Source organism: Aquarana catesbeiana, linkage group LG12, assembly GCF_042186555.1.
Source record: "Aquarana catesbeiana isolate 2022-GZ linkage group LG12, ASM4218655v1, whole genome shotgun sequence".
Lineage (NCBI taxonomy): Eukaryota > Metazoa > Chordata > Amphibia > Anura > Ranidae > Aquarana > Aquarana catesbeiana.
In genome coordinates this window covers 176,776,193-176,789,570 of record NC_133335.1, presented here as the reverse complement: position 1 = coordinate 176,789,570, position 13,378 = coordinate 176,776,193, and the positions used below count along the sequence as shown (strand labels likewise).

The window sequence follows — 13,378 nt, the reverse complement described above, 5'->3', positions numbered from 1 at the left end:
CCGTGTGTTCTGAGCGATCGCGGGAGCCCGACGGTGATCGAGATCGGCGGGCACTTGCATCGGCTCCGTGGGCAAGCAGGGCCCCCCAGTGTCCCCTAGTGGCCGTCTATGGTACCGACGTATCGTGATGGCGATTCACCTGCCTGTGCCATTCTGCCACAGTATAACTGCGGCGGACGGTCGGCAAGCGTTTAAAAAAATACTAAACAAAAATGGCCCTTTAAGAGCTATGGGCGTAAGTGACGTTTTGACGTTGCTTCCACCCTGCAATGATATGGAGAAGGGTGGGGGCCATCTTCCCCTCACTCGTCTCCATACCCAGCAAGGGTGAAGATCCGATCGCCTCCGCCGCTGCCGACGGTTACGGTAAGCAGCGGAGGGCACCGGAGCGCGGCGGGAGGGGCCCTCTCCCAACGCCGATAAAAGTGATCTTGCGGCGAATATGCCTCAGAGACCTTTTATCTGAAACCGGACCGCTCACTGAAGAAGAGGATACCGGGGTTATGGCAGCTAGCTGCTGTCATAACAACGATGTTCCTCTTCAAAGTTAGGACGTATAACAACGGCAGGCGGTCCGAAAGTAGTTAAAAGCATCACCAATGGGCAACTTTGGGTACTGAAGTTTGTCGCCATTTCACAGGCACATGCAATTTTAAGGCTTGACATGTTAGGTATCTATTTACTTGCTGCAACCTCATCTTTTATACTTCATAAAAAAAAAATGTTGTATGCAGGCTTCACATTTGGGTATCTATTCACTTGCTGCAACTTCATCTTTTAAATTCAAACAAAATGAGTAATGTGTTACATTTGTGTGCCCTAAAATTAACTTTAGTGTATTTTTTACAGAAAATTTGATAAACATGTGGGATAATATCATGTGACATAAAAAATGGCAGCAACCTTTTTTTTATTCCTCCAATTCTCTGCTTTCAGAAAATATACACTATATTACCAAAAGTATTGGGATGCCTGCCTTTACACGCACATGAACTTTAATGGCATTCCAGTCTTAGTCCATAGAGTTTAATACGCAGTTGGCCCACCCTTTGCAGCTTTAACAGCATCAACTCTTCTGGGAAGGCTGTCTACAAGGTTTAGGAGTGTGTCTATGGAAATGTTTGACCAATCTTCCAGAAGCGCATTTGTGAGGTCAGGCACTGATGTGGACAAGAAGGCCTGGCTCGCAGTCTCCGCTCTAATTCATCCCAAAGGTGTTCTATCGGGTTGCAGGCCAGTCACGTTCTTCCCCCACAAACTCGCCCGTCCATCTCTTTATGGACTTTGCTTTGTGCACTGGTGCGCAGTCATGTTGGAACAGGAAGGGGCCATCCCCAAACTGTTCCCACAAATTTGTGAGCATGAAATTGTCCAAAATATCTTGTTATGCTGACACTTTAAGAGTTCCTTCACTGGAACTAAGAGGCCAAGCCCAACCCCTAAAAAACAACCCCACACCATAATACCCCCTCCATCAAATAATTTGAACCAGTGCACAAAGCAAGGTCCATAAAGACATTTATGAGCAAGTCCTGACCTCAACCTGATAGAACACCATTGGGATGGATAAGAGCAGAGACTGCGAGTTAGGCCTTCTTGTCCACATCCGTGCCTGACCTCACAAATGCGCTTCTGGAAGAACGGTCAAACATTCCCATAGACACACTTCTAAACCTTGTGGACAGCCTTCCCAGAAGAGTTGAAGCTGTTATAGCTACAAAAGGTGGGCCAACTCAATATTGAACCCTATGGACTAAGACTGGGATGTCATTAAAGTTCATGTGTGTGTGTAAAGGCATACGTCCCAATACTTTTGGTAATATAGTGTATGTTTGGGGTATTTAACTATTTTTTTTTTCTCAACATGTACTTTTTAACATGGGTGCACAACCTGTAAAACCTACACAATACAGTTAATGTATACATTTTAAATTTTTTGTTTTTATTTTATTTTACATACCACAGTTCCTGAGATAATAGGGTTGATTTACTAAAACTGTAGCGTGCAAAATCTGGTGCAGCTGTGCATGGTAGTAAATCATCCTCTAACTGCAGCTTGTTCTATTAAGCTTTGACAAAACAAACTGGAAGCTGATGGGTTTCTATGCAGAGCTGCACCAGATTTTGGACTCTCTAGTCTTAGTAAATCAACCCCAATGGGTGGCTGGTTGAATGATACACTGACATATAACCAACACTGCCAAAAAATATTATTTTTGTCACTGTACTCCAATTTACATGCATTGTGTATCTCAGAGTATTGTCAGTAATACAGACTTCTGCCAGTTACTGCAGGTCCATCGTTCTTGTCCTTCTCTCTATCGGGGAAGTATTTAAACAATGGGTGAAATGCCACCCAAAAGCATAGAGGAGCTATATGTCATTCTGCATCCTAAACCTTTATCTGTAATGGGCTGTGCTGAGACCCACTGGAAGTTACCAGGGTGCTGCCATAAACACTTATAGAGGAGGATAGCAGTTATTTATGGCAGCACCTCTCTTTGTAGCAAGCAGTCTAAGCACAGTTGATCTCAGATAAGGCACGGGGGACTTAAGCTTATTTCCTATGGAATTTCATGTGCTGAGGGCTGTGGGCTTTTGATGTCTTCCTTCAAACACTGTCAGAAGAATAGAAAGTTTTCAATAGTTGCTTCGGGCAACAAAAGCAGTTGCTCTTTTTGTCAGTTTTCCACAAGGCTTTGTAAGGGTCATGGTATAGAAGCATTTGTCACTTCTCAATTATGGTGTCAGCACACACTTTTGTGCTTATTCAATTTTCCATACCAAGTGAAATGAGCATGTACAAAGTGTAGAAACTCATACCAGCCAGTCATAAATCTTCTTTTGGCTCATTTAAGTACAGAAAGGTGAAAACTCTGGAGGCTGTGGATGAAAAAAGCAGACAGAGGGCTGTAATGGACTTACTATCTTACTAACTGACATATCAGCATGGATGTCGCACCACTTCCTTAAACTAAATCTCTCTAAAACTGAGCTATTAATATTCCCCCCCCCAGTGCCCCCCTCCATGACTTTTCCATCAAAATCAACAATGCAACCATCAGTCCCTCCCCTCACGCCAGGGTACTAGGTGTAATCCTAGACTCTGACTTGTCATTTCAGCCTCAAATCCAATCGTCAAAAGTTTGTAGAATTCACCTCCGTAACATCTCTAAAATGTGCCCCTTTTTAACAAATGAAACCACCAAGCTCCTCATTCACTCCCTTCTTATCTCTCGCCTTGACTATTGCAACTCCCTTCTCATTGGCCTGCCTCTCCATAGGCTATCCCCTCTTCAGTCTATCATGAATGTTGCTGCCAGATTTATCCACCTTACCAACCGCTCAGTGTCTGCCAACCCTCTACTTCAATCCCTACACTGGCTCCCAATCACCCAGCAAATTAAATTAAAAATACTAACCACAACATATAAAGCCATTCACAACTCTGCCCCGAGCTACATCACCAATCTTGTCTCCAAATATCACCCAAATTGTCCTCTCCGCTCTTCTCAAGACCTCCTGCTTTCAAGCTCTCTCATCTCCTCCTCCCATGCTCGTCTCCAGGATTTCTCCAGAGCCTCTCCCATCCTCTGGAACTCGCTACTTCCATCTATCCGGCTATCCCCTACTCTTGCTACCTTCAGGCGATCCCTGAAAACTCATCTCTTCAGGAAAGCCTATCACGTCTCCAACTAATCTCCTACCACTTCCAACAGCTCATTCCCCACAGTTACAACTTTTTGTACCACCTGCCCCACCCTATTAGATTGTAAGCTCTTTTGAGCAGGGCCCTCTTAATCCTCTTGTATTTTATTGTATTATAACTGTATTGTCTCCCTTTTATATTGTAAAGCGCTGCGTAAACTGTTGGCGCTATTTAAATCCTGTATAATAATAATAATAATAATAATGGAGGTAGTGGACCTTCTCCACCACTAAGCAAAGGTAGGTCCTTAAGATGGCCGAGGCACAGAGTTTAAAGAAAATGCTCAGTGTTCACAGAGCACCCGGCATGGGATGATGGGCGTTGCTTGTGAATGGCTTCCAAGTTGCGGTCCTTAGTTACCTTTTTGTGGCCCTCGGAATGGTGGCAATTTTGTACTGCAGGAATGAGCTGCAACTATGAGCTAATCGTTTGGCCCACAGCTGCAGCGTAGTCCAGTTCACTTACATAATGTAAAAGTTAGACACCATCTGACATCTAACAGCCAATTCCAGAAACGTGTGCATTGGAAATATAACAATTATTCCAGGATGAATTAAGTACAATATAAGTGTATATTTTTTAGAATGTGTTGATTTATTTTTTGGGTGCAACTCCTGTAAAATTCCGATGGGCAATTCTAACATATGAGAACACTGAATAAATAGCCATCGGGTGGCAGATCTGCCCGGTGATCGCTGTGTTCCCAGCTTTTTAAGGATGGCACACAAAGACATTGTACCAAGTGGATGCAAGCGGCTGGGTACCATGTGATCACTGTGATTGGTCATCACAGTGATCACATGGTACAGTTTACAGTGTTGATCTCTTCTCTTGCCCATACAGCGGGGAAGATGAGCAATTGTGTAATTGTAAATGGGAGCAGAATGAATGAATCAGAAGCTGCAGATCCCTTTGTTCTAGTTTACCGGTACAAAGATCATTTTTATTAACCCTTTGATGCCCCCCTCCTCTCCAACACATACTATCTTCATCCTGCCGCTGTATGTGACTAGTGTAGTATTAACCTCCCTGGCGGTTTTCCCAGGTGTGGCTCGGGGTTAAATTTCAGCACTATTAGCGGTAACCCCGAGCTACACTCGGGATTGCATTGCGGGATCCTGGTGCATTATACTTACCTTGTCCCCAGGATCCTGCGATGTCCCCCCCCCCCCCCCGCTGTGTCCGTGGGCTGTGTCCTCCGCCCAAAGCCTCTGTGTGTCGGGCTCCGTTCTCTGCGAGCGTCACGACGCACGGGGGCGGAGCCTGGTGGCAAATTCAAAAAAATATAAAAATCATAATACATACAGTACACTGGAATCTTACAGATTAAATTACTGTATGAAATTATTTCACATCCCTTTTGTCCCTAGTGCTTTGTCCAATGCCCTGCATGCAGTTTTATATTATATATACTGTTCTTTCTGCCTGGAAACTGGAGATTGTCCATAGCAACCAAAAAGTGTCCCTTTACTTCAAAAGTGGTTTTAGACCAGCTAGAAAACAGCGATAATAAATTAGAATCACTTGCAGAATTGAGCGATAGTGAATCGTTGGGAAATTAATTTTATTATTATTATATTATTATTTTTTATAATTATTTATAGTTATTTTTTATATTATAATTTATGATTTTGTGTTTCAAACTTCATCATACCCGGGATGTCTACTAGACTCTTGGTGGACAGATATAAGTGTGTTATTCCTAAGAATTACAGGCCTACAATATAAAACGCCAAATTTCTATGCAAAATAATTGTACCGCTTTGAGACGCAAAAATCTGACATAACCATACCGCCAGGGAGGTTAACCCCTTCACTTCTTCCTTTCTCTGTGCATGACCTGTACATTAATGTATCTGGTGCCCCATTCTCAAACTTCGTGTTTAACCCCCTCAGTACCGACATGTTTCTTCATTTCCAGAAAATTGTGGAAAAAATGTCACCTTGGGGTGTCTACTTTGCAAAAAAGGGTCATTTCGGGGAGTTTTGTACTAATCCAGCATTCTTATTTTAACAGAAAATAGGGGAGCAGATTTTTTGTGAAAATTTTTGGTCTCTTTTAACAGGGGTCTCCAAACTTTTTAAGCAAAGTGCCAGTTTACTGTCCTTCAGACTTTAGGGGGGTCGAACTGTGACCAGTGGGGGTAGAAAATGTCCCAGCATCAATGGGAGGAATAGTGCCCCATGTTTAGTATTAGGGGAGGAGTAGTGTTCCACCACTGGTATCAGTGGGAGGAATAGTGCCCCATTGTTAATGTCAGTGGGAGGAATAGTGACCCAAGGGTCGGAAAAGGTAAGTTAAGGGCTGCAGTTTGGAGATCACTGTTCTATAGTAAAAAACAGAAAAAAACATTGGTTATTAAATACCATAAAAAAGTGCTATCTGTGCCAAACAAAAAATGATATAAAACTCACTTGGGTACAGCGTTGCATAACGGAGTAATTGTCAATCAAACAACCACAGCACTGAAAAATGCCCCGGTGATAAAGGGGTATTACATATTTAACCACACAAGTGGTTAAATATCTCAGAGTTTAAAGAGGAGCTCCAGTCTCCCCTTCAAAAAATTAACAGTCAGCAGCTACAAATATTGTAGCTGCTGACTTTTAATATGAGGACACTTACCTGTCTAGGAATTCACGAGCGATGTCTGCACCCGAGCCGATTCTTCAATCAGCTTCGGGTGCGGCTTCACAGCCAGTTAAATACTGCACAAATGCGTGTGCCATGCTGTGCTTTGTGAATGGTCTCGCAGGCTTCTGGGGCCTGTGTGTGTCCAAGAAGGCTGCGGGGGGGGGGGTTTGGGATTAGGGGGCCGAACATGATTACAGATCGTTGCGGCCATCTGACCCAGAAATGGGAGTGGGTACCTGTCAAAAGCAGGTACCCGCTTCCCCCAAAAAAGTGGCAAATATAGCAGTGGAGGGGGGAACCCCTTTCGGGTGAAGTTCTGCTTTAAGTTTGATCACTTTATCTAAACATAGTTCATTTATATCACTCAAATACCAGATTTAAATCCATTTTTTTCCCCACAGCTCTTATTATAATTTTCTGCAATTATTATTTTCTTATTATTATTCATATGATTTATTATTATTCATATATTTTGCTGCCCCCAAAGAAACCTACATTATATATACGCCTGGCACGGTCATACACACTTACTGTACACAATGGGGATGACTTTTTGTGAAAGTCAATTAATCTGCTGATATGTTTTTGGATTGAAAGAAGAAACTTCATTCAAATAATATCTTTGGTTTTGGAATTGAACTTGGAACACCAACGCTGCAAAAGACAAGCGTGTTAACCATGTGTAGTTTACTATGCATGTAGGCACATGCAATTAATCCTGAAACAGCTGTAGATATTACAAATTCTTAATGTAACACCCAACGTATCGTTTTTGAATGTGTCAAGTACAAGTATGTATTTGCAAACTCCCAGCTTATGGGTTTAGCTTGACTATAGAAAATAAAGACACATCACAGACCAACTACGTTATCAGAATATCCTCAGTGTTCTTGGTGTAGATTACCCCTTATATATCCATAGATTTCAGCTGATTTGATCTTTTTTTTTTTCTTCGCTTGTATGCCATAGACAAAGCCAGTTTCTATAAATTACCAAAATGCCAGAATGAAACAGTGATAGATACACAGAATTGGTCCACTGCATTTTAACTAAAATAACAGGTCATAGAATCTTTCATGCACATATAAAATAAAAACTTGTAATTGTTTGATGTGCCAGACGTATCTTAAAAAAAGTATATATATATAAAAGAAAGAAAGAAAGAAAGACAGTACTGTATATGTTTTTCTATAATGAAGTTAAGTTGTGGTTTACAAGAAGACCACTAGGTGTCATCAGAACACTATTTTGGTGGAATATCCTAGTTCTGCACCTTCATTGAAATGTATACATGCACACAATTAGATATGAGTCAGTTAAAGAGGAAGTAAATTTCCTCTGCTAACATTTACCTATAGGTAAGCCTTACATGCAGCCAGTGACATCATTGGCGCATGCGCTCTGAAGGAACGGCCACGGGTGCCGTTCCTTCCGAGCCCTGTGCCATGAACGGCGGCTCCCAGGCGCATGACGGGTGAAAATGGAAGCTGCTGCAGCGCTGACATCGTGGCACTGGAACAGCTTCTTTTTAAGATAAGTTTTATGCTATGCATACTAGCACATTGTGACTTTACCTTGCGGGAAGGAAAAAAAAATGTTCAGTGGCATACAACCGCTTTAACGCACAACTAAACTTTCTCAATCAACATTGACTATTTTTAATCCTTATGCTGCTAACTTTAGTAAATAGATGGAAAAATAGTATATATTTACTTGTTTAAACCTTTTAGGCCAAAATGATGATGTTATACATTCCACGTGTGGCATATTTTTTTTAGAGGAGGGGAGGAGAAACTTTCTCAGCTAAGCACACCCTCCTGCCAGCATGCCTATGCTAAGGGCAGATGGGTTTCAGGAAGTAAATGCTACATGAATCATCTACCCTTATTCATAATGGGTTGGATGGATGAATTTGCTTTGGATAGTGAAAGTTAATTAAATAGCGTTTTCAGTTTGTGGTGCTCAGATACAGTTTAGTTCCTCTTAAATTTACCAGGTTTGGATTACCTCAGATTAACCCTCCTGGCGGTATTCCCGAGTGTGGCTCGGGGTTGAATTTCAGTACCATTAGTGGTTAGCCTGAGCCACACTTGGGATTGCATTGCAGAATCCTGGTACAACATACTCACCTTGTCCCCAGGATCCTGCGATGTCCCCCCCGCTGTGTCCTCCACCGGATCACTTGCCCGATGCTCTGTGTGCCGGGCTCCGTTCCCTGCGAGCATGGCGACGCATGGGGATGGAGCCCGGTGGAAAATTACAAAGAACATAACACATACAGTACACTGTAATGTTACAGATTACATTACTGTATCAAATCATTTGACCTCCCTTTTGTCCCCAGTGCTTTGCCCAATGCCCTGAATGCACTTTTATTATATATACTGTTGTTTCTGCCTGGAAACTTGAGATTGTCCATAGCAACCAAAAAGCCTCCCTTTACTTCAAAAGTGGTTTTAGACCAGCTAGAAAACAGCGATTGTAAATTAGAACACTCGCAGAATTCAGCGATAGTGAATTGTGGGGAAATTTATTTTAATATTATTATATTATTATTTTTTATAATTATTTATAGTTATTTATTATATTATAATTTATGATTTCATTTTTCAAACATTATTATACGGGATGTCTACTAGACTCTAACTAAGAATTACTAAGAATTACAGATCTACAGTATAAAACGCCAAATTTCTATGCAAAACAATGTACCGCTTTTAGTATCTTCTGTATCTTTTTGGCCTTTACCAGTCAGCTAGGAGGGGGGTGTCACCAAACACCCCCGTATAACAGCATAGCAAGAGTGTATGTTCATCAATTTGTGGGCATACAAAGAACTAAAGACATCACCATGCTGCCATGCTGTTTTAAGCCTCTGACATTGGGGTCAGAGTAGGGCGCTAAATGTGAAATGAAGTTAGGAGATAGGGAGGGTAATTTCCTGCTGGTTATCTGTGTGGCCTAACGTTCCTGAGCACTGGAGTTCATCATAGGTCTTTTTATTAGCTTTAAAATTGACTACTTGCCTTGATGCACAATTTTTTTTTAATTTTCATTTGGAGGACAACAAAAACTGGGTTGCAGTAAATGCAGTTAAAACAAGCAGCATTCGCATTTATAAAAAACTGAAAGACTTTGAAAAACAACTGGGCTGCAAGATGAGACAGGACAGTATGGAACTAAGGGGGAATGTACCTGGGACACCAATTTTCATTGAGCCCTCTGGAGATCTAGAACTTATTCATGAAAAGTTGTTGAACAAGGGTGCCCATCTGATGATCCCAATGACCACACCAATCCCAACATCAAAGGAGCTGACTTACCACAGTAATTGAAACATTGAGGTTTATTATTTTTTGTTTTTAGGTTTAGATATACTTTACACTTGCACCAACTTTGGGGTGCAACTTTGACTCAACTTTGAATGGCTGCAATTTGGAATGGTTATCATTGGAAACCATGGGGAATGACTTTTAATGCAACTTTGTCCAAAGTTGCATGACAAGTCGAACGAGTGTAAATGGAGCCTATTATCAGAGTGGACTGACGGGTGTAGATGCTAATGCAGTTGTAGTGGAACCTCCTGCTCCCTAGCTCCTTCGTCACCTCCTCCCATGCTCATCTCCAGGACTTTTCCAGAACCTCTCCAATCCTATGGAACGCCTTACCCCAATCTGTCCGATTATCTCATCTCCTACTCTATTAGCTGTTAGAAGATCCCTGAAAACCCTTCTTTTCAGAGAAGCCTACCCTACCCACACCTAACAACTGTATTTTCATTTTCTCCATCAGCTCATCCCCCCACAGTTATTACCTTTTGTTCCACTTGATCCTCCCTTCTAGATTGTAAACTCTAATGAGCAGGGCCTTCTGATCCCTCCTGTATTTATTAGTATTGTAAGTGTACTGTCTGCCCCCATGTTGTAAAGCATTGCACAAACTGTTGGATATATAAATCCTGTATTATAATAATAATAATAATAATAATATTAGATCTGCTGTTTGTCTTTTTTGTGTCACAAGTGACACTAACTAGGATTACAAGCCACAACTCCACCTTCACCATCAGGAGCTCTGGTGAAGACCAGGCACTCTCAAGTGTTGCCCTTCGTGGTGTATCTTTGTCACCTGCTTAAGACACAACTGTCTATCTCTCTTCAGTTTATCTTTTTACAGTGTTGTATTTTGAATGGTTCTCACGGTTTTGACTACCTCCTCTGGAGTTCAACCCTGGTCAACTTTTGATTTTGTTTTTTTTCTATATTTTTCCCTTGATCTGAAGCTAGTAGTATCTAAGTGCCTAACCCCGACCAGCAGTATTATGCTGGTCCTGTGGCCTCATCAATGAAATCACAAAGAATGAGGACTCTAGTAAAGTACCTACTTTTGCCCTTGTTACCAAACTAATAGGAGAGCCAACTTACCATAGGGATCAAAGCATCAAGTCCTATTAGATCTTCTCTAGACTACTTATTAAAGCAGAACTTACTCAGCAAATAATGTTTGGCTCTATGCCTTCACACATTACTAATATCAGTTTTTGTTTGGGGGCTTTGCCTTTTTTTTTCTTTTTAGGTGACCTCGCTGCCTGCAGCCTTTCAGCCCTTCAGCCCAGGCCAGAATTCTATATCTGGCTCCCACATCCCCCTAAGAAACCCTCGCCACATATCCCAGGAGGCTGCAGGAGCCCATTCACAGAACAGCCATGGGGACAGAGCATTGTTTCCTGCTATCTTGATAGACAGCAAAACACCTGTTTCCATGTTATAGGGAAGAGAAGGAGGTGTTTTGTAGTTCTTACAGACCGTTAAATAGTCCTAACAGTCCCTTGCCTACTAATGCAGTCACCACATCTAAAAACTAGTAAGTTGCAATATTATCAATTTTTTTTTGTGCATAATGTATAACAGCATAATGGGGTTGATTCACGAAAACCGGAGAGTGCAAAATCTGGTGTAGCTGTGCATGGTAGCCAGTCAGCTTCTATTGTAACTTCAGCTTGTTAAGTTTTGACAAAAAAAAACTGGGAGTTGATTGGTTTCTATGCAGAGCTGCACCAGATTTTGTATTCTCCAGTTTTAGTAAATCAACCCCAATATATGTTAATGCACTGCAAAAATCTACATTGGCCCTAAATCAATTAAACTGCATCACCTCCTACATTATGCTTTTTAAAGAGTTTTGTGACTTTGGTGCTATGATTTTTACAGATAGAAAAAAATTCTATCTGTAAAAAAGTCTAGATGAATTACTTCACATCAGTGATAGCTGATACTGTTTGCTGTTGCATGATTTAAGTAGTATTATCACACAGTGAAACAGCTGATATAACCAAGTGTAATAGCTCCCACCATATTATGGGTTGTATTGTTTAATTATTTTAATGGTTTGATCTTTTCTTTTTAACCAGCTACATACATTCCAGCTGCATCAAATCAAAAGGTGTTCAAAGTCTAATAGTTTGCTGTCAACCTGAGTAGAAAAGCCTGTTCTCTGCCAGAATACTGTAGAGAAGTACTGTTGCTTTCTGTGTGGAAGCAGTGGCCTCTCTGCAGAGGTCCAACACCCCTTGCTAAGTCAGACCTGTAGTTCTCCAATCAGCAAAGCTTAGGCTTTTTACTGCTTGGAGAACTGTAGCTCTAACTCAACAAGGGGGTGTGTTGGACCTCTGGAGAAGGAAAACAGCCTCCACTCAGACACATTCCTTTTCTACAGAATGAAGGTGAGGGACAGGCTGCTTTTTAATGAAAATGAATTGTAATGCCGCGTACACACGATCGGAAATTCGGCCAGCAAAAGACAGATGAGAGCTTTTGGTCGGAAAATGCGACCGTGTGTATGCTCCATTGGACTTTTGCTGGCCGAATTCCAGCCAGCAAAAGATTGAGAGCAGGTTCTCTATTTTTCGGTCGGAAAAAGTTCCAATTGGAAATTCCGATCGTCTGTAGCATTTCTGATGCGCAAAATTCCTACGCATGCTCAGAAACAATTCGACGCATGCTCAGAAGCATTGAACTTCATTTTCTCGGCTCGTCGTAGTATTGTACGTCAACGCGTTATTGACGGTCGAAAGTTCAGCGAACTTTTGTGTGACCGTGTGTATTCAAGCCAAGCTTGAGCGGAATTCCGTCGGAAAAACCATCCAACTTTTTTCTGATGGAAAATCCGCTCGTGTGTACGCGGCATAAGGCTTGTAAACTTTTTCAGTCGGGCTTTAAAGTTAAGGAGTCATATATTTTATTATTTACAGTAGCACAGCTTTTTATAATCTGTTAAATGACTTTGTTCCTTTAGGTGTCACAAGGACAACAAGCGGGCGACTACGCAAACTCAGCAGCGATGTGATCAGTCCGAGTAAGTACTGTTTCTGTTTCTGTAAGTACTGTAAGTACTGTTACTGATTCTATTAAATTTATTTAAAATACTAAAATACTGCAAATTAATTTGATTATTAAGACTTAAGTATTACAGTGATTGGAAGCTAAGTATGGAAATTGACAGGTCGATAACTCTTCCAGTACCTGAATTATAGTATATATTGATTCACTCATACTAGGAGCAGAACTTGAATTTGGGGCCACTGGTACCAGTTTTTAGAAGCTCTCCGGTGCTTTGCCTTGGTTCAGTGGAAATCTTTTGGTTCTTTTTGACCTAATTCACCATAAGCTGCTCACCTATATTTTCATGTTATTCACCAAGTCCTATTCCGTAGAAGTCATCGCATCCATTGTATCCATACACTGTACTGACCATGACCAATAAGCCTGGAGCAGCTAACTGTATTCTGTTTGGGGAAAAAAATGCCTGTATAATATTAGACTGTGTCTAAGCTGTGAACCAGCATATCTGGTCATAAAGTTGGCCAAACAGGCTAAAATAATGATTCAAATTTGAGGAATAAACCCTTTATTTTTGAGATTTGTGTTGCAAGACATGTAGATACCTTTCTCTTTTAGGAAGGCTTTACTGTGCTTCTTATACACTCACCGGCCACACCTGTTCAATTGCTTGGTAACGCAAATTGCTAATCTGCC

The 13,378-nt window shown here is 41.4% G+C and overlaps 1 protein-coding gene across 1 annotated transcript in view; it reads left to right on the top strand.

Moving 5' to 3' along the window:
- SEPTIN9 (septin 9) overlaps nucleotides 1-13,378 on the top strand; it is a 405,962-nt gene that overhangs the window by 79,106 nt on the left and 313,478 nt on the right. Inside the window, exon 2 of the mRNA XM_073606240.1 lies at nucleotides 12,639-12,698. Coding sequence (XP_073462341.1) covers nucleotides 12,639-12,698 — 60 coding nt within the window. The remainder of the gene's footprint in view (nucleotides 1-12,638; nucleotides 12,699-13,378) is intronic.